Source organism: Chamaea fasciata, unplaced genomic scaffold (assembly GCF_029207755.1).
Source record: "Chamaea fasciata isolate MVZ Bird 193981 ecotype frontalis unplaced genomic scaffold, bChaFas1.0.hap1 SCAF_2, whole genome shotgun sequence".
Classification (NCBI taxonomy): domain Eukaryota; kingdom Metazoa; phylum Chordata; class Aves; order Passeriformes; family Sylviidae; genus Chamaea; species Chamaea fasciata.
In genome coordinates, this window is record NW_027094087.1 from 91,624,509 (window position 1) to 91,648,145 (window position 23,637).

General features: G+C 40.8%; 1 protein-coding gene across 1 annotated transcript in view; it reads left to right on the forward strand.

Moving 5' to 3' along the window:
- The first annotated feature begins 12,137 nt into the window (after positions 1–12,137).
- Positions 12,138–23,637, forward strand: part of RAB20 (RAB20, member RAS oncogene family) — a 28,502-nt gene continuing 17,002 nt past the window's right edge. Inside the window, exon 1 of the mRNA XM_066176769.1 lies at positions 12,138–12,484. Within this exon, the coding sequence (XP_066032866.1) occupies positions 12,313–12,484 (172 nt within the window). The 5' untranslated portion in view covers positions 12,138–12,312. The remainder of the gene's footprint in view (positions 12,485–23,637) is intronic.

Here is a 23,637-nt window from a genome sequence, read left to right on the forward strand (position 1 = left end):
ATTATCCAGATAAAAGCACTAACCTGAGATTGCACCTGCTCCCTCCTGCCTGAACATCAAGTTTTATTTCATATAGAAAAAACGAACAGCAACAGGACAGGAATTGTGCTTCAGCTATAAAATCGGGACGCAAATTTTTAAGCATCCAGACTCCACAACAGAGAGGTGCCCTCATGCCCCATAATGCAGTCACATTCTGAACATCCTATTGTAATTGGAGTACTTAATATTTCCAGGCACAACAACAGAAATCTGCAAAATTCCCACATAATGTAGTATGAGATTAAGCTTCAAGTTAAATTTTTGTTTCTGCAAGGATATTTTCCAAAAGTATATCTATCTTCTAAAGGATTTCTCCATGCTTCAAGTTCTTTCATCTAACCATGCCCAAAACAGACAAAGCAGAAACTCAGAGAATGTTAACCAGATTTAACTGAAGGGGTAATGCAGTAGTAGATGAACTTTATGGTTAATAAATGAGAAATCATTCACCCTTGGGACACGTAGACCTGTCAGCATCTCTCTCCTACAGAAGGTCTTCAAAACCACCTCTTTTCATTGACTGTATAGCATATACCCAAACCATTCAGTGTGGGATCTGAGAATGAAGTGTGTCTCACAGGCTGAAGCCAACAGGCTGCTTTTAGGACAAGGTATACAATGTATCCATAGCTCAGTTCAGATCATATAATTATTTAGACTGGAAAAGATCTAAGACCATTGAGCTCACCTGTTAACGCAGCACTGCCAAGTCCATCACTAAGCCATGTGTTTTAAATACCTCCAGGGATAGTAACTCAAACACTTCTCCAGGCAACCTGTTCCACTGCCTGACAACACTTGAGGTGAAGAAATTTTTCCCAGTATTCAATCTAAACCTGCTCAGCACAACTTGAGAAAATTTTCCCACATCCTGTCATTTATTTGGGAGACTGACTTTCACCTCACTACAACCTCCTTTCAGGTACTTGTAGAGTGATAATATCTCCCCTGAGCCTCATTTTCTGCAGGCTGAACAGCTCCCTCAGCTGTTCCTCCTATGACTTACTCTCTATACTCTTCAAGGGCTCCATTGCCCATGTTTGGACACACTCCAGCACCTCAATGCCTCAATGTTTTCTGCAAAATGGGAACTGGAAAGAAGGCTAGAATACACTTCTGCTAATACAGATAAATGATGTCAAAATTAGAGGCTGTGTTGTTAGCCCCTGAGTGACCCTGGTGAACAGTTACTTTTCAGCATTTGTGATCGTGTTATGTTAATGCAATTAATATGCACAAAGAATGGATACTGATCAACTGCTCTCAGAAGAGGCTAATCTTTTTTCTGCCATCAGCAACTGAGTTTGTCAAGGTCATGAATCATCTCATTCTTCAGCAATGACTGATTTCAGAATGTAAGCAAACCAGCCTCCATCTACTGGTTAATGGTTAACAGTTTATTTCAAGTGCCTGATAAATTCAGGGCCAGATCTCCTGAAAACATGTGAGGGCTCAGAGTTAATATTTATCTTAGCAGAGTGAAAATATAAACGACTTATTTCTGTAGCCTCTTGTGATTTGTTTTCATTCCCTGTATGAAACAAACGGGGCACAAGCAGCCACCTATCTTACCTGGGAGACAATAAAAGAGCTGATCAGAGAAGTCTCTCAGAAATAGAAGACCAGACAGGGAGAAGCTACAAGAACCAGAATCATAAATTACCACCACTAATCAGGTAGTTTAAGACCAAACATCTACCTGCCTAAGTTTAGATCAAGTTATGCGGATCTTGCAAAAATTTTCCAGTCTAAAATCTCTAACTACTATGTCTATCTTTCTTTGCTCAAATCCAGTATATATTATACTGCCTCTGAAATCCATATTATTAATTTTTTCCCTCTTTCAACTACCTGGATCATGACAATATAAGTTTTACGATCCTTCCAGCTGGGAAGCGAGAGAGCACCTACAGCTTGAAAAAGAAATTCTTGAACAGTTGTTAGACTCCATGTGCGTCATGTGGGTTTAGTAGCTTTTTACTATAGGATGTGGCAGGCCAGAATCTGGAGACCTTTGCAGCCCCTTTCTACAATCACCTCCTACCCTGACTACCTCAAATTCTCAGTATCCCACAGAAGGGACAAATGAACTGTCATTTTTATCTTCTGAAATGCCACACCTGTTCAGTTAATGCTTTAAGGCAAGCTGATCCAAGTTTCAGTTCATGATTGTATGTAACTTCAGCAGTTTGGGGGCTGCTTCATAAAACCATTCCATTCACAAAGGTGGGGAGGCTTCAAGTGGGAAACAAAGCAAGCGTACAGGAACTCTTTCCAGGTAAATGCTTCTCAGAATTAGCAGCTTTGAGACTTTCTGATTTTCATTAGTCTGATCTGGTTTGGGTGGGGTTTTTTTGGTTTTTTTATTAACTTTTGACCTCCACAAGGCAAGAAGTTCTGCAATGTACTAATCATGCAATGTACTTTAATCATGCACTGAGAAGAAACAAATACTTCCATTTTAAACCTCCTTCTACAAGACTGTATTGGCTTCTCTCACTGTTGGTAATTTCCTGCTAGTTTTTCATCCTTTGCACTGGCAATTTGAGGACAGAGACGATGAGGTAAATGTTTTATCTGGAAAACAAACTCCCACTTCCTGAATTGCCTACAAGCTTCAAATTTTAAAAGTCCTTCAGTTTCAAGTTCTTGCAGCTCTTGTGCCTTCACACAAAGGTTTGTTACAGATCTTTTCTCCTTCATGATCACAAAATGTACTTGCAACGAGTATAAGCACATGGGGAACTTGTGTGCCTTATGCATCAAAACACAGGCTGTGACCTGAAGCTCACTGAAATGGATGGATTTTTTGCTACTTGCTCTGAAGAACACAGCTAACAAGTGTTGATTGCAATTTCTCCATCTGTACTCAGCTATTTCTTTTTGTTAACATCCATTATCAGTGTGTCCAGAAGTCAGCTAATTTATAACCCTGATCAAAAACTCAGAATTTAAATTCAAGTCCATCCTTCTTCACTGAAGAATTTTAGCATAGGTTTCATTTAGGTATGCTTTTAACTGTTAATGGTATTCCTATGATCCAGGAAAATACTTCAGCACCCAGCTGAATATGCCATGGGATTAAGTCCATACTTGCCATTTCACTGAGAATGGATTTTTTTCCTAGACTCACTGATGTCTTACAATCAGACTGAGTATTCCTATTTCTTTTTATTTTACCCTCTTCCATTCTTGTTTTCCATGCATATATTCTATAAAGAAGGTTTAAAACAATATTTTGTAGTCTTTCTCTTCTCCTTTGGACATACCCCTTCTGTTTCACTTTTAATTTCAAGCACTTTTTCCATTAGGTATCATTTGTCGATATTAAATTAATTGTCACCTTTCTCCTTTTTCTGATTTATGAATAGCAGTATTGCCATGTTATTTCACAGTAATCCCATCTGAGCTTTAGAGAATTACAAGCTTCTTCATTTGAGTTAAATAGGAACAAGCTTACTCCAATAATAATAACTTATGTTAACATCTCCAATATGCTCTAAAAGTTTTCTTTACTTGGTTATTTTTACTCCTTAAACAGAGTAGCTTTGACAGAAGCAGGTGTTTGAAGTAAATTAAATTATATCATATTATATCTGGAATGAATTTCACCCAGCACTTCTGTTTAAATTAGGGATTTAGATTAAATATCAGCTAGCATTAATAATTTCTGCAATGTCCTCTATCTCACAGAAGCTGTTTCCTCAGTCTCTTAAAAGGATACATATAATTCAAATTCACTGAAAAAAAAAATCTCATATTAGAAACCTTTTCCTTGAGTATTTTCCTTCCTTCATCCTTTAAGGTTCCAAGTTTTCCCTCTTGAATAAGACTTTCTTGCCCTGGGTGTGAAGGAGGGTTAGGATACCTTATAATCAAAGCTCTGGAACCAATCAGTGCTGTATGAGGCCAAATACAGATTGCTCCCATAAGCAATTCACAATTCAAGCAATGTTTTAGGGAGGTTGGCTTAAGTGAAAATGAGCACAGTCTGTGGTGCTGCATTTCTGCAATGCTCTGAAAATGGAAACATCATGACAATACTAATTAACATTAATAAACCAAAAGAAAGCCAGTCCACAATTATATTCACCTCCTACCTGGCATTTTAAATGGAAAAAAGAAAGCAAGCAGATTTATAAGTATTTTCAGAGCTGAAGCCAGCCCAGGAGGTACTAAATCAATTATTTCAGCAACCTGTTTTGTAAAGGGAATCCTCAGCAAGAGATTTCATTTCCAGGTGACTTCCCAGACCCCAAGAAACACAGCAGCATCTACAGTCTGGAAAGATGTCAAAACAGCAGCAACTCATAAGTGCCAAAAAATATACTGCTTCAGCAAACATCACAAATTTTCAGATAACAGAGCTACATAGAGAATAACTATTATAGCAAGAAAAATGTTTAAGTTTCAGCTGCAAGCACTAGACACTGTTTGTCAGAGGCAATTTTAAAGTACTTTTGCTCCTGAATTTACAGCAGAATTTTCTCTTTATAATTAGATTGCAGAATATTTTTTTGAGATGACTGAAGGTCAAATTGCATCCTACTTATTTATACATTGGCTATGAATAGTTCCACTGATCTCAGTAAGATATCTGGAGGAGTACTCAAGGTGAGTAATGATTAAAACCTTGCTTATTAAAAAAGAAAGGGTAGAAGCAAAACAGAGCAGTTTCCGAAGATCAATCAACAGCAAATTTTTGAATTGTGAAATTGAAAATGCACTCAAAAGAATAATACAAATTAATTCTCAGAAAGACTGTGACATAAAGCAGTGTGCTAGGGAGTGGTGTACTTCATTTGAATCATAAATATGTGGTTACAGAGACAGAAAAAGTAGGAAATTCTGACTGCACCATCTTTGTGTAAACTCTCTACAGGATATTATGGTATGACAATGTTTCAAATGTAATGAGGTTGCCCTCGTGCTGTGTTTGAAACTATTTTAGTAAGACTTACCATATTTTTAGTAGGCTTTAATGCCTAGATAGAATGTCTGAAACAGTTAAAGTCCAACTAACTAAATAGCAACTAAAATCTGAAATATTCTGGGAAGTTCTGTCTCTGTACAATTTAGAAAGCAGCCAGGGAGTCCTCTTTCATATTCTGGGAGGAAAAGATTTTTCTTTTACAGAAGCAACTAAGAAAACCATCATAGCTTCCTTTTTCCCCCAGTTCTAAACTAGGACTAGCAGAGGACTGGAATATTTTATGCAGTAAGTTTCTAATTTGAAGGCTACAAACTTGTCGAGAAATTCCAGTATTACTCTCCAAAACATGCTATTATAAATTGTATTTGCATATTCTAAATTCTACTTTGATCATCCTTTTTTCTTCTAATTTTGAAGTCACACCTTCACACATGTAAGTAAATCATTACTATCTTTATCCTTCTAATTGCATTAATATTTCCTTTCTAAATAGGTTCTCTTACCATGAACAGCTTGGGCATTTCTCATCCAAGGGCCAGATGTGGCTGGATGGAACAAGAGCCCATGAAGGGGGGCAATACTTTTAGGAAAAATCATTGTGATACACTTCATTTCCTAGTGACAATTTACACTTTGAAGGTCACAGTGGTGTCTTTCTGTAAGGGGATAAAAAGAGGGTAGCTGTTCTTTCCTGCTAAATTCAATCAATTTTTTCTTGACCTTTAACATGCACCAGGAGGAGAAATCCCACTTCTCTCTACAACTGCCAGTATAGGTGGGGAGGAGTTCAAAGAGGAAGGAGAAAAGGAGATTGCAATGGCTCATCCAGCCAAGAGGTGAAATGAAAGTGTTGTAATAGGGCTAGAGGCAGGACAAAGCATAACTCCTGACACTGGATGAGTGTCATGGTTTAAGAATGGTTCCCCAATTTGGTGTTCCAGATGAAACACTCCAAACCACATGCCCCGTGCTCACTCCCCCATATCCCCTCTCTTTCCCTGCAGGGAGATGGAGAGGAGAATTGGAGGCTCAAAAGGTAAAGATCATGGGTTCAGACAAGAATAATTACTGGAAACAGCAATGACATAAAAAACTGAAGAGTAACAGCAACAATACTAATAACAAAGTGTCTAAGAGGCAAACAATTCACATGCGAGTTCTCACCACACAGAAACCCCTGGCAACACCCCACCACGTGGCCATGCTTTGACACCAGGAAGGGACCCCTTCCCCTGCCCAGAAAATGATGTGAGGTAGTACAGAATTATGTCCATGCTCGAGCCATGATCCCTTCTGGCTACTGTGAAAATTAACCCTGTCCTGTCTGGAACCAGGGCAATGGGATTTTGCCCTGAAGCAATTTTGTCTGTGATGCACTTCAATGGCCTTTTCATCATGACCAGAAACAATGATGGCATAATTGGCACCATGTGAATTTCTTATAGGGAATAGCTATGGCTACAGCCTAGAGAAATGACTTAAAGGTATAATATGCAAAAGATACTTGATATGCATACATATCATAAGGAACGAGGTGGTTCAACTAAAAACACACATCTGTCTTTAACAATTCATATGATGACAGTATTGAACTTGCAAATAAAAATTACGTTCTTTCAACTGTCACAAATGTGTTGTGAAAATAACTTCACATTTAAAGGTCAAAAGTTGCACTTCTTTTGACTTCCATTTCATTATTAGCAAATAGGATCATGCTTTCTGATTCTGCCAAATCTGCACTCACATTCCCACTGTGGGCTGCTGCAGTCCATAGGATGTCTCCTAGATACATGAGTCTGCTTATCATGGACAAGAATCTTAATGAGTTTATAAAAACTAAAGCAAATTCCACCTTACTACTGGCTAACTTATTCCATCTCCTTCAGGGTGCCAGGAAGAGTGTAAATCTAATGCATTTTTGATAGGCCACAATCCTGTAACTTCTCGTAAGCATACATGTACCTTTGTACACATCCACATGCAGAGCCCTATTAAACTTCAGGAACATGATAGTAGGACAGACTTGGGTTCTTGTGTGCTGGTGGAGTCAGACTAGACCTTAAAATGCTGCAGTTAAAAAAAACCCCTAATCTATGGAAAACTCACATTTTGTGCATTTACCAGAACTTCTTGCATTGTGATCACTTTGAATAACAATGCTTACTTTTTGATTGAATTTCCAGTCCTATATTTCTATGTAACTTCTTGAGTATATCCACACTAAACCCCCTGAAACTCAGGTTAAAAAAAAGTTTTCTTTCACATATTGGGAAGTCTAGAAAAACTAGAGCAACTGATTCCTTCATAAAGGGAAACTCATCAGTCTCTGTACAAGATACTGGAGGGCTCAGATGATTTTGGTGAGCAGGAAGTACTAGCACGGAGAAAATTGAGCTGTCTGGTGCAGTGGGCACAGCAGAGCTGCTCCCTCCACAGAGTGCCAACAACAAAGGCTAAACTAACTTCCTATGAAAGACCTGGGTGGGGAGTTCCTCCTGAGCTCCTATTTTCATGTGCATCTCTAGCACCTGTGCATCAGGGAAGAGTTTATTTTTGCTCACTTAGTGGCTGAGTATATCTATAGCTCAGGTTGCTGTATGGTTTCCAAGATCTGCTGCTCAACTGCCTGTAACATAGGCAAATTCTAATCATCCAGGTCAGGCTTTTCTGTGATAAGAATGTCTTGAGCTGGTTGGTTTACCATCTCATTGTGGTGTGATTCAGACACCGTCCGGACAGAAGTTACACAGTGAAACACTTTTCCAATCCCGGTGAAAGAAAACAGTACGACAAATGTGGTGCTCCAAAACCTGCAAGGTTCGAAGATGAGGTAGAGCAGGGACACCTGCCAAGGGAAAGTAAAGGTCTATGAGCAGCCAACTCTGCTTAGCTGAAGATCCAGGGAACTGAAGTTCAGTGGCTCCGACCATGGGCTGCCTCATCAGCCTCCTCTGTGCCAATCACAAAACCAGCAGAAAATTATTCACTGTCACTGCTGAGCTAGTTTTCATCAGCTCATCAAGCTCAGTTGTCATAGGAAATGGTCAAGCTAAAGCCAGTGCCAACCTAAGAAAAATTCCAGGAAAAGGAGGGGGAGAAAGGTGTGGAACTGCAACCCTAGAGAAAGCAGATTAACTTTTGATATGCAGTAATCAAGGCAATTTCCCTTGATTAGGTCATCTATGTTGTGGACTAACCTGTGGGGTGAAGAGGAAGAACCCGGCAATGTGAAGAAGCTTTCTCAGGCTACACATCTACATGTTGCTACTGCTCTATCTACATATTTCAGGCTTCCTAGCCTGAAAAGCACCTTGAAAGTGAGCTCTGGTTACAGCTGTCTGGAAGATGATGAGGGCAAACATTTCTGTTTAATGAGCATGCATACTCATATGCTCATTTAGAAGAAAGAAGTCATAAAGGAAGGCAATAAGCAGAAACAAGACCAGGAATTGCTGTGGTTCACCAAATGGTACTTGTTTGTGGCTTCTGCAGTGACCTCATGCTTCATGAAGAGGTGCAACAAAGCACTGGTGTGCCAGCACGTATTAAGGGCAAGGAATAAACCTCCCTTATTGTCCTTCTCTTTTGTTCATAAAGCCTTGTCTAGGATTCAGTGGGTAACTGAGATAGAGATGGCTCTAAGTTATGGATTCTTCCATGTTTTAAAAGTAGGATGAGTTTGTATCACCTTTATCATTACAGTCCTATTGATGCAGGTACCGGTGGTAGCTCCAGAAAGCACAGATCAGGTCACGAAGATTCAACATCCCAAAACACAGAGACACTGACAGAGGACGAAAAGAAGGCAGGTTGAGGTGCTGAACACCAAGTCCACAGCACATCTGTGACACATTGGGGGCAGCAGTTAGTAGCTGACGTGGCATATCCTTTCAACCACTTGCTCAGTTTGTCTCCAAAATAAGGTCAGCTCAGCAAAAAACAACTCTGTTCTGTGACAAACATTTCACCTCATGTGAACTTACAAAATATTGTTAGCCTGAAGACCAAATGACGATCATAGGCAGAATAATATGTATATATGTCTAGGGAGGGCTGGCAAGGAAACAAATAAACAGGCTCTAATTTTCTCCTGCAATACTAAGCAGCTTTCATACTGCGGGAGACTAGAAAGGTTGAGTTACCCTGACGTCAGTACAGTCATTATTGGCTCAGGCTTTTGGCTTGTGTACAAAGCTAACATTCTTACTCTTGGGGAGGTCTTACTCTAGCACAGAAGTGGGTAAGAAACTTTAATATGTTGTCCCTCTTTGTATCCAGACCCAAGTGTCCGAATTTCAGAACATCTGGAGAGCAACCATGGTGAGCACATTGTCACGCTGTCAGAAAGGCCAATGAACAACCTCATTGTAATTAAAGCTGTCCTCAGACACTCTAAAATGAAAACCAAACACCAGACAATATATGTAGTCCACATACATGCACTACCTAGAGAGCCAAGTATTCTATGTTCCTTCCTGTCAAGCAATTTGAAATTCTTCATGCCCAGACAGACTGCTGTGGAGACCTCTTGCTACAGACAACTCAGAGATTTGGGGAAATTATCTTGCAACAGGCCAATACATCTCAGTGCTAGAGAGCAAATTACAGGCTCTTAATGTTTTCCCAAATATTTTCACATATGCTCTGTTATTATTTATATTGCATTAGAGACTATCGTGAGCCCTTTGACTTTAACAAGAGGTGACTGAAATTGTATGCTGTAGTTCGGAGTGCATTCATCCAAGGCGACGTCGGCAGTAATAACAAAACACGCTGTGCTCTGCTGAGTGAGCATGTTCTCCTGAGGTCAGTGGGAGCTCAGGCTGCTGAGGAATTCACACACTTGACTCTTTAAGGGCTCACCTCAGTTGCTCTTCGACACGCCTTGAACCTGTCCACATCACCACTGTCCTAAATTCTCCCAAGGATCTGAAACAACACGCAGCACCCTCCAGTCCTGTTGCACCTGATTATTAGGGACAGATTGCTGTGAAACAGAGATGACCCTTTAAGTAAGCAGTGAATGGGAGATGAATACTAGTGGGATAATACACATCTGGCTGAGTGAGAGTTGTTAGCTGTGGACCAGATGAATTTGGTGCCTCGTTGAGTTAGGTGATGATTAACATACAAAATGATACATTGCCATCAGTGACATTTGGCTGGTGACACTTTCAGGAGAGTCCCCTGTCTGTCTGACTGCTGCTAGCTGAAAAGGCACCCACTCAAATATGTGGGGATGTAGGTATGTGTTTCAAGAAACTGTGGAAAATATCTGTGAAGGGAGCAGGCTTCTCTTTTTATAGGGCATGTTGTTAACAAAGCCTAAAATCCCAGTTGCACTTTCACCCTATTATTCAGACTTCTGTCCTAACTTCTCTGCTTACTTTAAGAAACTATTGATACTTGTTTTGAATACCAGAAAGACCTACATTCCACTAGTACTTGAAAATAATTCAAGTCCAGCAGAATTTTGGTAAAATTCAGAAATAATTGTTTGAAGTGATTTAACTGCTAGCATTTGGTAGCAGAAGCACTGCTGTAAATCAATAACTGTGTTTAAGCTTTTAGGTGTTTTGTTATTCTGTGGACAGTAAAACAATTCATAAGGTAAGAGTATGTAAATCCAGGATTTTTTACAGGTGCAGATGCTTATGGTCTAAACTCTTTGATACAAGATTCTTCTTTTCTCTTTCTAAAATGGCATCTGCCACTTCAAAAGGGTGAAACATATTGCACATGGGAATTTGCAAGCAGTCTCCATACAAAGAGAATTTTTGTTCTTTTTACACTTTCATACCAAGCACCCAGAAGAGACCTACTTGCTTTGCAGTATGTCAGAAAAGCACTTTGATCCAATGAGTATATTTTTCCTAACTCTGGGAGTGAGATGGGAATCCAGGCAGAAAACGGGAATCTGAGGCAAAGGCTGCACATGCCACATAAAAACAGTGCCACCCAATTATCCAAGTGCAACAATTCCCCCCCTTAATTAGTATTGCACACAGCCGTGAATCACATCCCATATTAATATCTTGAAGTCACTTTTAAGACCTTTTTTACCTAACCATTTAACATCCCTTCTCTTTGGGTATCTCCAGTACTTCAGTATCTGGAGCATATCTTATTCTGAACTGAAATTACATATGACTGGGTACAGCTGCAAGACTACAAATCTGGTCAGTAAAAGCAGAATAAGCAAAAGTAAGTAGGCATGGCTTTAAAAACCCACACTGTCACACAGCTAATCCTTTTTAGCAGGTAGGCAAAAATCAAAGCATCTCATAAAGGGAAAGCCTAGACTGGCTAAAGAAATTCTAGCAGTTTCAACATGAGACATGCAAGAATGAGGATACATGTTCACGTATTAAGAAAAAAGCTTATATCTGACCACTTTCTTGTGGGGAGGGAGAGAAGATTAGTAAATGGTAGGTTCTCCTAAGAATACTGTAACAGTTGTTGTTCACTCCGTCCCCCAGTTGGTCTACAAATTATGCCTTTATTTGCCCCAAATTTGTAGCACGTCTATATTTTATAAATATTTTTTCCCAGATTTGTCTGGCATAAAGAGGACTGATGCAAAAAAGATAGGCTAGATATCTGGGTAATCTAAACGATTTCAATTTCGTCACCTGTAATGGAATTAATCTGGATTACAGCAGCCGGGCAACTGATTGTGAAATTGGGCAGATCTGCCCCTCGGAAAATAATCTCTGATACCTGCCTCTCACCAGGGCAAAGGTATTTGCCTGGCAGCTGTCACAGCTCTGTGAGAGATCTAAATTTCGGAGCAACTTTCTGTCCCTCCATATACACCCCAGGATGGGAGCGGGACGAGCAGGCTTTGCCTTGGGCTCCGGGAGGGCTGCGGGGTTGGTGTCTGTGCCATCTCCAGCTGGAAAAACGCGGGCATCCCGGGACGCAGCAGCAGCCCCCGAAGGCTCAGCGCGGCCGAGCTCGGCCCCGACACCCCCGCATGAACCGGCTGCTCGGCAGCCGGTCAGCGGCCACCGTGCCCCGGGGCAGCGGGGACTCTTCGCCCGGCTCCTCCGGGGCAGGGCAGGGGCGGAGAGCCCGCGGAGCTCCGGCCGCTTCCCCGCCCGCATCCCCTCCCCCTGGAGGGGCGGGAGCGGGGCCGGGCCGGGGCCGGCGGAGGAGGAGCAGCCGGAGCCGGGGCCGGATCGCGGCGGCTCCAGCGGAGCCCCCGAAGTTTGCGCTGCCGGCGGAGGCGGCTCTCGGCCCTCGTCCCGCCGCTTCCGGGGCCCCGCCGGGCGGAGCGGACCGGGCCGGGAAAGGGGGCGGGAGCGGGCGCCGGCGGGGAGCCGAGCCGAGCCGCGATGAAGAAGCCGGACGGGAAGGTGGTGCTGCTGGGGGACATGAACGTGGGCAAGACCTCCTTGCTGCACCGCTACATGGAGCGGCGCTTTCAGGAGACGGTCAGCACCGTCGGCGGCGCCTTCTACCTGAAGCAGTGGGGGCCGTACAACATCTCCATCTGGGACACCGCAGGTGAGCGGCACCCCCGGCAAGGGGGGCAGCACGGAGGGGAGGGGGGTCCGGCGCGGGGCTCCCGGTACTTCCCGGCGGAACGGGGCTCCCGGGAACCCGCGGGGTGTTTGCTGGCGGGCTGCCCCTCGCCCCCAGCTCTGGCTTTCCTCCGGGAGCGATTGCGGTGGGTGACCTCTCTCGGGACAACTTCGTTTTCCGAGAAGCGGCGGGCCGGAGATGGAGACGTGACCCCCGCGGTGCCCCGAGGCGGCGACCGGCGCCGGGAGCCCTGCCCCGCTGCTTATCGCCTTGCTTCGGCACTACGGTGGAGTCAGTCGCCTGATTCATAGGGTTTGGCGGTAGGGCAGAGTCTGAAAAGAGTTACGATTTTGATGGGGCATGAGGGGCCTTATAACTGCTCGTTTCTGGTGTTTCTAGAATTGCTTTGCAGAATGTGGATGTACAGGGAAGATTGCGGTGCCTGGTTGCTTCCTTTTACCCGAGTAGATGGCTACTGACTACAAGCTCAGTCAGGAATTAGAGAGGTTACAGCTTCTGTTCATCCCTTCTCGTTGTGTACTGTTGAGTTTGGTATCAGCTGGTGTCAGACTCGGATTTCCAAACGCGTGCCGCTTGCCAGCCCTTCAGACGTGGCGTTCCCCTTCAGCACAGCTGTAAGAAATTGGTGCACAAAGAGCATGGGCTGCCGGCTGTTTCTGTCGGGGATAGCAGCAAGGGGCTGTCTGTCCCACTGCTGTGGCAGGCAGCATCTCCGGGATGCAGGACTGAGCGTGGGTTGTGGTTTGGAGGCCTGGGGTGGAGGAGGTGGGAGAGCACGGGCTGGAGAAGTGGTTTGTGGTCTTAGTCATATGAATGTCTTGCTCTTTATAACTAAGTCCGGAAGCTCCCCTCTGTCATGTAAAGGACCAGAGTGTCCTGCTAAATTAAGTCAATGGATGCTCTTGCCTTTTAGTTGTTCTTTGCAAATATAATCTTGTTACGTTTTTTTGTTTGTTTGTTTTCATGTTTAGCTGGATTTTAAAAACTGGTTAGTGGCAACGTGAAGAACGCAGGTTATATGTCCTTGTGAAACCTGTGAAGCTGCAGCATCGTGCAATATTCCAGTTTCCTCTTGATGAAATTTGGGAGGGAAGTTCATTTGCTGCGTCACTTCATGTCACAATCTAGTCTAAAATGGCTTTTCCTGTGTCAGGAATTGAGAAGGAGGAAGGGGAGAAATGAAACTGCCGAAAAGTTATACAGAAACACTTTTGGGAAGGCCGGGGAGGAGGTGTTTAAGAGCTTTTTCTTGCATTTAGTAATCTGTTACTATCATGAAAGCTCTCTACCAGTAGCTCTGTTTTTAAATATACTTTCTATGTAATTTGCAGTATTTTTTTTAATCTACTCTAATTTTGGAATTGATGTGTTTTACTATGGGCAGTCTCTTGGGGGCAGTTGCTGCTTGTTTTTAGTAAGCCAGACCCCCGTGGGTGATTAGCCATGGGCTTTATTTCAACAAAAAAACTATCTGCCTTGGTGAGATTGTTCCGTGGTAATTTCCATTACACCTTTCTATTCTTTTTTAAATTATACATAATGAAATAAATCCCTCCAAGGCTTGTCTGCTGGTTTGAGAGCCCTTTTTGTCAGTTATTTATTCTTACTGTGGTGTTTTATTCTTTGTTAATTGAGGAATCAGATTGTATGTGGAATCTTCCACCTCTGGAGCTTTCCAGATTCCACATACATCTAGTTGCATGTGGAATCTGGAAAGCTGCAGAGGTGGAATCTGCATGTGCCAGGTGAAACACCCAGGTGATACCTGTCTCAGGACAGTGCAAGTGTTCAGAGCTCAACAATCACTTCCCCAGTCGCCGCAATTCCCTCTGCACCGTGGAGCAGGACCACTGCTTGTGCATAGCTCTGCAGTAGAAGTTCCTGCTGCTCAGCAGGACTTGTGGAGCAGAATTGCTGAAGCTTTATTTGCAGAGCAACAGTTGAAAAGTGTTTCTGTATTGTACCAGGGTGGTATAACGTGTCTTCCTCATTATTCTCTGTTGTTGGAGTTAGCACTGAGCCTGGCTGTCCTGCTCCTTTGTTTCAGGGGCAGGCAAGGGCTCTTGCAGTGTCTCCCTGTTGACTTGTCCTCTTGCAGACTGATGGAAGTTTACAAAACTCAGGTAGACTGTTGGGGCCTGTGGGTTTTCATTTATTAACAGCTCTCATTAATCTTGGGAGAAATAGAAGCTCCCAGGGCACATATGTGCTTTCTGCTGTCCTGGTGAAGAAGTAAGGGACCTTGCTGACACTGTAACTCTGGTTTAAAGTCACAAGGGGATTCAAAAGTCAGTGTTATTTATTTGTATATTATTTTTTTGGTGTGTGGACCTTATGCTTTTGCTGGCCTCAGTGTGTCTGGAGACCTTGGTTTGCACCTCTTATCTCTCTGCAGTCTCTCACTGTCTTATCTCTACCAGGTGGGTACCAAGTAAGTTTGGAATGTGTAGTAAGGAGGAGTTTAAAATTCAGCTTTTTTGTCTGTTTATTAACCTGATGCTGCTGACTGCTGAATTCTTGTGGAGCAGTTATAGGGTTATGGAATACTGATACATTGTTTTCTTTCATTATGTATGTATAGCTAAATAGAGAAATCCAGAAGCAAACAATCATCCAGGAGACTTAAAATTCTTTAGCACAGTGATGACAAGAACATGGATCAAAGTTTGCACCCATCCCACCTACCTAAATACTGAGTGCCAGCTCAGGATGTTTGTCTTAATACCTCAATAGCACTTTATACGGTGCCATGCATACCCTGTTTTTTCTAGGCCAAATCTTCCGTATTTCTATACCATATATATGGTATATATATGGAATATATAAATACATATATTTTTGGCGTAGAAAAAATAGGGTATGCTTGGTAGTAGCTACTGTACTAGTTCAATACATAATTAAACAAGGTAAACTGGAATGCATCTTCTTTAATTTTCTCCATTCACTTTATATTTAGTATGTGAATGTATGTTTATTTCTGTTGTTGTTTATAAGCATTATTTTTGGGACTTATCTCCATAGAAGTTTATGTTTTACTTGCGGTTCAGATTGTATGGTTATTTGTTTTTCTGGTATGGGGTAGGCATTTGGCTGTAACAACGCAAGCTTTGATACACTGAAACTTCATTCTTGTAATACAAAGTGATGTTTGTGCACACTTAGACTTCAGTGATTGATGAGAATATCTGCAGTCGTAGTGATGGATCAAAAATGAAGTATGCATGGATACTAGTACTAGACGAGTTTAATTGCTGATTTTCTGAGTTATTTAAATTGTGTCATTTTCACTAATCACTATTGATTTTGCATTACTTCCTTCTCTGAATTTAGAAAAATCTTGTTTTCCTAGGAAGAATTAAAGTGCTTAAAATGTGCATTTCTGTGTTATCATTAATGAAATCAGTATGCACACCTGACCTGTTCTACCAAGTTAGATTTGAAGTGTAAATCAGTTATTCTAGGGAGGGCTCTTAGCTGTATATACACACCCCTCCTTATCTTGGAAAAATCAGCTGCTTAGTCTGGTCTAAATCTTTCATGTTCTTATCCACAAGCCCTGTAAAATGGGTGTGCAGAAGTTGTCAGACTTGATTGTTTTTTTATGTAAATGCTCATGGCAAATAGTTCAACATTTCCTGTTTTCCGATTTGATGATTATGAGAGAAGTTATTTGAAAGTTGCATCCAAGTCAAGGAAGCAAATAAGCTACAGATGGAGGAATACTTGGGAGAAGTATCATATGCTGGCCATATTTCAGAGCTCTCCTTTTCCTGGCCATCTGCTTTTGACTGTTTCTCCATTGTCAGAGGCTTGGATAGACAGTCTTGTGTCTGACCTAGCATGGTTGCTGTTGAATTTGTGGTTGGTGCATAGAATTATTTACTTCTTATATTGTGATGCGACAAATTACGTTTGTTTGTTTTCTCTTTGGATCAGGTAATTCAAAGGAACTGAAAAAAAGAGCATAAACTGTACAAAAAGAAGTAGCTGTACACTTATAGCATGTTTTAAAGAATTAGTTTGCTGGGTAGAGGCCTAGTCTCTAAAGCATTGAAGTAGTATTTTTGAAGTAGTATTTTTTTGAAACAAGGTAAGCAACAACATCAGTGAGAAGAGCTTCCTCGTCACACAAAAGATTTGGGGGTTCGACACTCAGGATGTCAAAGCTATATATATATATATATATATATATATTTCTCTGTGTGTATATACATATATATATTTTCTAGGCACTGCTGACAGCAGCTGCAGTGTAAAGTAAACTTCCCGCTGGGTGCTGATGGCATGTAGCTCAGAGCTAGCATGTAATTTTTTCTGTCTGGCAGCATAAAACCTCCTGAAGTTTTGAGGGTCTTGGTCATATTCCACCATTAAACCTGGAATAATAATGTGTGGTGGCTACAGCTAATGATATGGTAGAAGTCTTTTGGGTGTTTGTTCAGGCATGTTTTCTGATGTCTTTGTATTTCAAAAGGTAAAACTTTTTCTGTATGTTAGATTTCAGTCTCTTTGAGTTGACATTTGTTTTTCTGACAGGTAAGTGGTTTCTTAACCCCAGCAGCAAGGTTTCTTAATTATTAGTGGTCCTGTCTCCTGTGTTGCTGGCATAGTATTAGAGCAGTCAACCAGTAAATGAATGACCAGTATTTTAGAAAATTCACATCAGGATCCTCTAATTCTATTTTAAGAGCTTGAGTTTTGAACTTGCCAGCAGATATTCATGTAGCATTATAACAGGGAAACATAAAGGTTAACTTTATGGAAAGCAAACTTTTCTTCTTTTCCTTCTTCTCATCTTGAGCCATCTGTCAACAAGGACTGACTTGATTTTTTTGTTCTCTGAATACTCAGTTATCAGTTCACATTTTTATATCTTCCCTCCATTTATTTTTACCTGCATGTATATTTATACTTTTTTTAACTTGTCAGAGCTAGTATAGTTAGGGACAAAGGAGATAAACATAGCCTAGAAAAAGTTCTTCTGTGCCTTGGGTCAGCTGCAGTTTATCTGCCTAATAAGTGCTTACATCTCTTGTGACTGGTTTGCTGATGTCTGATGTTATCAGTGCTGGTGAGCATGTGTGAGTTGCTCAGCTTCTGATCTCTGACTGCTGGGGTAGGCTGCCTGTGCTGAGCTTTGTCGGGCAAGGTGTCAATGTTTAGCTCTAAGATGTGTTAGATTCCTCTGGTAAAAAGGTTTAGGTTTCTCCCTTGCTTAGTTAGGTTTTGAGGTTTTTGTGGGTTTGGTTTTGTTCTTTTTTTTTTTTTTTCAGAATTTATCTGTGTTGATGAACACTTCCTTGTGCACACCGAGTCAAAGAATATCTTGAGCTGAAATGTCTAAGTTCAATTCCCTGCTCCTTGTGGGTTTACTTAAAACTAAACCATTAAACCATATGACCAAGAGGGACTTCCTTGAACTCTGGCAGGGTTGGTGCTATGGGGAGCTTGTTCCTGTGACTGTCCACCCTCTTAGTGAAGAATCTTTTCCTAATGTCCAATCTGAATTTCCCCTGATGCAGCTACACTCCATTTCTTGGTAAAGGCAGTGACCCATCTTAGTTCTCAAGAAAAACCTGAGATGGGGTGTGGCTTGATCCTCAGTGTGTGAGATCGGCCCAGGAAGCTGGAACTGAACAATGTGCAGATCGTCAGTAGGTGAGGAGCAAACGTGGTCCTCCATCATATTGAAACACAACAAAATAAGAGGAGCATTTAGGTGACACATTTCCTCACAAGTGAACACTGATAGTAGCTACTCTGTTTGATATTATTCTGGTTTTGACTTTTTGGAAGTAGAGGATTGCAGCAGGGAAAAAGAAACTACAGATGAGATGGTTGGGTAGGTTAGTTGAACCGAAGAGGGCTCTGATGCACATGCCTTTCTGCATCTGATGAAATTCTGGCAGTGGTTGGGATTGGATGTTGCTGGATGTGTAGTGAGGTATTTTTAGTTCAGGAGTTTCTTGTTGGAAGGGCATAGGAGATATCACCTCAAAAAGTGTCTTGGGCATCAGGGACCATCAGTGAGGAAGGCTGCTGAGTGTGTACCTGCGCTAACAGGTGAAAAATAATCAACATAGAAGTTGGAAATTATGGAGAATAAAATCCAATAAGTTTGTTGCTGGTGAGTCATGACTTGGGGGCCAGTTACCAACAAGAGTCTTTGATTTTTAAACTTTTTAAATAAACTTTTAAAACATTTTTGTTTCCCTTCTGCTGTTGGGAAAATTATTTTGCACACTATTATGTTGGACTCAATTAGTTGTTCATGATTGTTGTATGTAAAATGTATGATTGCTGAGGACCAGTGCCTCATACACACATAGTGTGGTTTCCTTGAGATTACTATGCATGGTTATAGGCTATATATTTTCAAATCTTGAAAAGGAAACCGTAAGAGTGAAAGTTTGAAGGGACAGAAATTCCTGAAGAGAGTTCACTGTCAGTGAGCTCTGTATCTAAAGCCTCTGAAGCAGATTCAGGGGAAGGAATAAAAGTTTAAGCTTTAGACCATTCCTGAAAACATGGTTTTGTTGTTGTGAAACAGCGCACTGGAATACTTTTTTTTTTTTTTTTTTTGCAATGAATGTTTCCTGGAAAGAGCAGAATAACTTGGGAGGTGATTAAAAATATGAAGAAATAATGAACTGCCAGGGGAAAGTCCTGGAGGAAGTTCTATTTTCTGTGTCCAGAAATTTAAAATACAGTGACACACAAGTAACGTCAAAGGTAACAAATCCACTGCAGCTGAAAGTGCTTTTACGTGCAAATGAAGTAAAAATACAGAAATACCTTGTCAGAGGGAATTGAAAAAAATCCATATCAAAAAGAAACAGAAGACAAGAATTTATAACACAGTTTATTCAGCTATAGCTAAGTCACTTTATTGAAAGGAGAATTTTATTTCTAATGTGTCATTTTAGTGCTGACTTGCAGAGGCAAGCTAATGGGGAGGTTATGGCACCTTGTGAGTACTTAATGCAGGCTAAGGTAAATGTTATGTGTGAACCTCTGTGCTACCTTCTGTGTTCCAGCCCCACATTAAATCCCCTCTTTGCATGTGGTATTTAATAATAGTGTGCAAAGTGACTGAGCTGTTCTAGCCTAAGTGGGAAAGTACTCGACAGTTGGAATAGGACTCTCCCTGAATAGTATCAGTGGCCTGAGATGTGTGCCTGGCTAAAGCTGTCCAGGATCGTGCCAAGGCTCGACAAATGTGAGCAACTTTGGCATCCTTGACAGGACTTGAGTTCGTTCAAGTTCTTGAACTGACTGAATCTGCCATTTTTTTAAGGTCACAGATTCTAGGCTGGAGCAATATAGAGAATCTTCCTAATGAAGAGTTTGTGCCTCTGGCATTGCATTCTTCTTCCCTGATTACTGAAGGAATAGGTGTATTTTGCAGATGTCTGTCAAAACAGACTCAACAGCTGTTTAAATAAAAGATTTAAAGATTAGTGTAAATACTGTCTGCTTTGTGATAATACTGGAAATGTATGAGGGAGGGAGGCATGAACAAGAGAAGTGTTAGTAAAACAATGTAAATGCAGTGGCAAAGCTGTTGACAAAAATTGGAGATATATGGGAATTCATCTTCTTGGTGGATTTGGAGCTGGTAGAAGAGGCTGTAGAAAATAAGGGTATCCAAGAACTGGATTATTGGCTTCAGTTGAACTGGTGTCCTAGAGGATGTATGCAAAGGCATAGGTGTTCTGAGCAAGAAAAGAAGTTACCAATGCCCTGTTGCATTCTTCACTTTGACTTTGTGAAATGTATACCTGGGCTGTCTAAAAAACAGCTCCTTCAGTTTGAACGTGAGGGGAAAAACACAGGGATGGGATGGGAATTTTTTTCCTGGTAGTTCTCTGCCTAACTGAGTAAATAGTGTTGCACAGAAGAGCAGAAAGCTTCATAAGCTGTAATGTAGAGGTGAATGTACACAAAATAACGTACGTTGAGTCAACTGTGTGTGTGGCTTTTTTTTTTTTTTTTTTTTTTTTTTTAACTTGGATACGGTCGCATTCTGTAATGAAAAACAAATAGATATTTAAAATTAGTATTGTATGTCTAGGTGCCTGAACTTAGGCAGTCAGGGTTGTGGTGTCTTTCTGTTGACTATGCAATTAACTTTTGCTTTTGGTTGGAAGGAAGGGGACAGTGGATACTTAAAACAGGAGTGTGGAGCAGGTAACTGGCTGCTAGTTGTTTTACAATTACTACTTTGAGTGTTCATGGATGGTGAGTACGTTTCTAGTTTCACCTCAGTACATGCACATTATGGTGACACAAATATCAAAACCAGGGAAAGTCCTAAGCAGCCTCACAGTGCCTTGACTGAGCTTCTGGTATTCTGTGGGCTAGTTTAAGTGTCTTCACTTCACACTGCAGTCACGTCTTATATCTAGATGAATTGCTTGCTTCACTCCAATTGCTGTCTCATGTTGAAGCCACTGGCCATGTGAGCTTCCAAGTGGCAGTGTTTTACTGCCTGAACTAAAGGTACACTTAGTAATCCCTCATCTGAGTCACATTTTGCTATTGCAAAATAGCCAAACAAATAACCTTTGTTTGGGTCTCCATCCAGAAAGACGCTGAGTCTGTGGTGGATATATTTGGAGCCATTAAAAATTGTGGAATAGAAAGAATGATTTTCTCTTCCAAGTCTGAAAGATTTCTATTCTTTCAGGGAAACACTGGGTGCAACATCCAGGGGGTTGATCAAAAGGCATCAAAGCTGTGATAAATTCCTTTTCCTGTGCTTGATTAACTGTCATTTCATATTCAGTACTTGAAGATATGCCTAGGAAGTGAGATTTCAGGTTGGTGATTTAACTTATGCAAGTGTGCTGCAGAGAGCAGAGGTGGTCAAAGGAAGTGAGTGGGTTTTTGCTCTTAATTTGGATTCCTAATGTAAGTAATTTGCCATCCTACATCACAGGAGATTCAGGATAGCTTCCTTTAGGGCAACCAACTCAAACATACAAGATTTCCATACCAACCTGGGTGTGGAAAGACACAAATCTAGAAGCTTATTAACATGGCGTTTAAAGGAAGATAGATCATCAGATATGTTTGTGAATTTTCTAGTATATCTTTCCATCTCTTAGGAAGCAGATGAGAATTGAAGTTGGCTTTGCATGGGCCACCAAGTAGCCACTCATGGAGGATTCCTGTTGAGACCCTAAACACCTGTGTGAGCATTTGATGTAGATACTTCTCCTTGTTCCTTTAGCTTTTCTTTTTAATAAAATTACATATTTTCTTTACCCTGTTACATAGCATAATATTCCTAACTACTGTTTTTCACTTCAGGAGATTCTTACAAAATAGAGAGAAAAGGTATTATGCTGTCATCCAACCACTTTTACATGCTTAGTTTAAAAATAATGGCCTTCAGTAGAGTTGAAATAAAAGGAAAATTTTTGGTTTACATTCTGCAGCTGATGACTACTTATGATTTTTTAGGCATTTATAATATTCAACCATATATATTTAAATATGTGAGATTTTGTTGTGAAAGGCCTTGAAAATTCAGTTTCTGTTCTTCATAGTGAGATATGTGATCTGGGCATATAAATCTCTTGTTGTTCTTTTCTAAATTGTTGAAGGTAGAAATAAGGATCTTGATAATATTTTAGATCATTTTTTTTGTTTATTTTCAACCTATCATTTGCTCTCAAAATTTTGGTTCATTCAGAAAAGGGGGAAATGACCAGAACCTGTAGTGGCTTATAGTTACAAAAATAAATGAAAGAAAAAGCTGTGTGTAGTTGAGTCAGCATCTTCCAAGCCTCATAAAAGGGATCATCAAATCTTGTGGTTTGCTGTAAGTGAGACTTAGATGTTTTAAAACAGAAAAAAAAAAAATCCCCACTGGTGTAATGAGTGAATTTATTTTTTATTTTTTTTCTTCCTGATATAGGCTTTTGCTTTTTAAGAAACCAAATCTCTAATTTCGTGAAACTAAAAATGTCACAAACTGCTCAGTTCCTCCAACCCCTACCAGTATGATTGCTTCTTTTTTTTTATGAGACTGTAAGACTGTCTTGAGGACATGAGCTTTCATTCCTTCAGCAGATAGCTGTATGCATGACATCTGTATTGTTTCCCTTATCTCCCTTCCTGGTCTAGTGTTTTGTGCCCTTTCCACCTTGTCTTGTTTGACTTTTTTTTTCACTTCTAATCTTGAAAACACAGTGGAAATGGAATAGTTGGTGTCTGCCTTCTCTTTGAGTGGCAGAACACTTTGTGACCTAGAGATACTGCCCTAATTATGAAAGAAAAGGGTGCAGTGCAAGCAAATCAGTAAGCAGTTCCATTTCTGTAAGTAGCTTTCCCTCTTGGCATGAGAGTCGAATGGGCAGACATTGGACAGTGTTAACTTTGCTCTTTGCAACTTCCTTTGTTCAGAAAGTTCAGAACTGAGCTGTTTATGATTTTTAGCGCTACTTCCTTTGTACCAGGATGGCAAACAATAATGAGATGAGATTTTATACCATGCCTCTTGTCTGATTAGTTTCTTTAATTCTCAAAGTAATGCTCCTAAACTGTGGATATTACATATTCTCTTAAGCATGAAGGCAGAGAAGCTGGAAGTAGAATTAAAATGGAGAAGTAGTGCTGGAAATGTAAGGGCTATTTGTTTATCTTGGTCAGCATAAGCTCTGAAAATGCAAGTTGCATGTCCTGTTTTAATTAAGATCATTCAGATTATCTTAATGATTTAAACAAGTTTTAAATACGTTCCCATAAAATCCATGTAGCTGCATGTAGCATCACTGCGTCTGGCACAGTCTCCTGATACTTGCTGCCCACTGCATAACCAGAGCTGCCTCCTGCTTCTGACAAATAGCAACTATTTAGAAGCACCCAGTGAAGAAGATTTCAACTGAATAGAAACTGATGGTAGCTGGTAAGGAATAAAAGCAGTTATAATTTTCTTCAAGGTTAATTGTGCACTAATTCATTGCTTGTGTTCTTAGTTGAGAACCTGCCTATAAATCATTGAAAATGTTGAAACAAATCATAATGAGTGAGTGTAATTTTTTGTCCCATGTTACTAATATGAATTTCTTAAAAAAAAAAAAGTAGACTTTTTCATTCACTTTGCA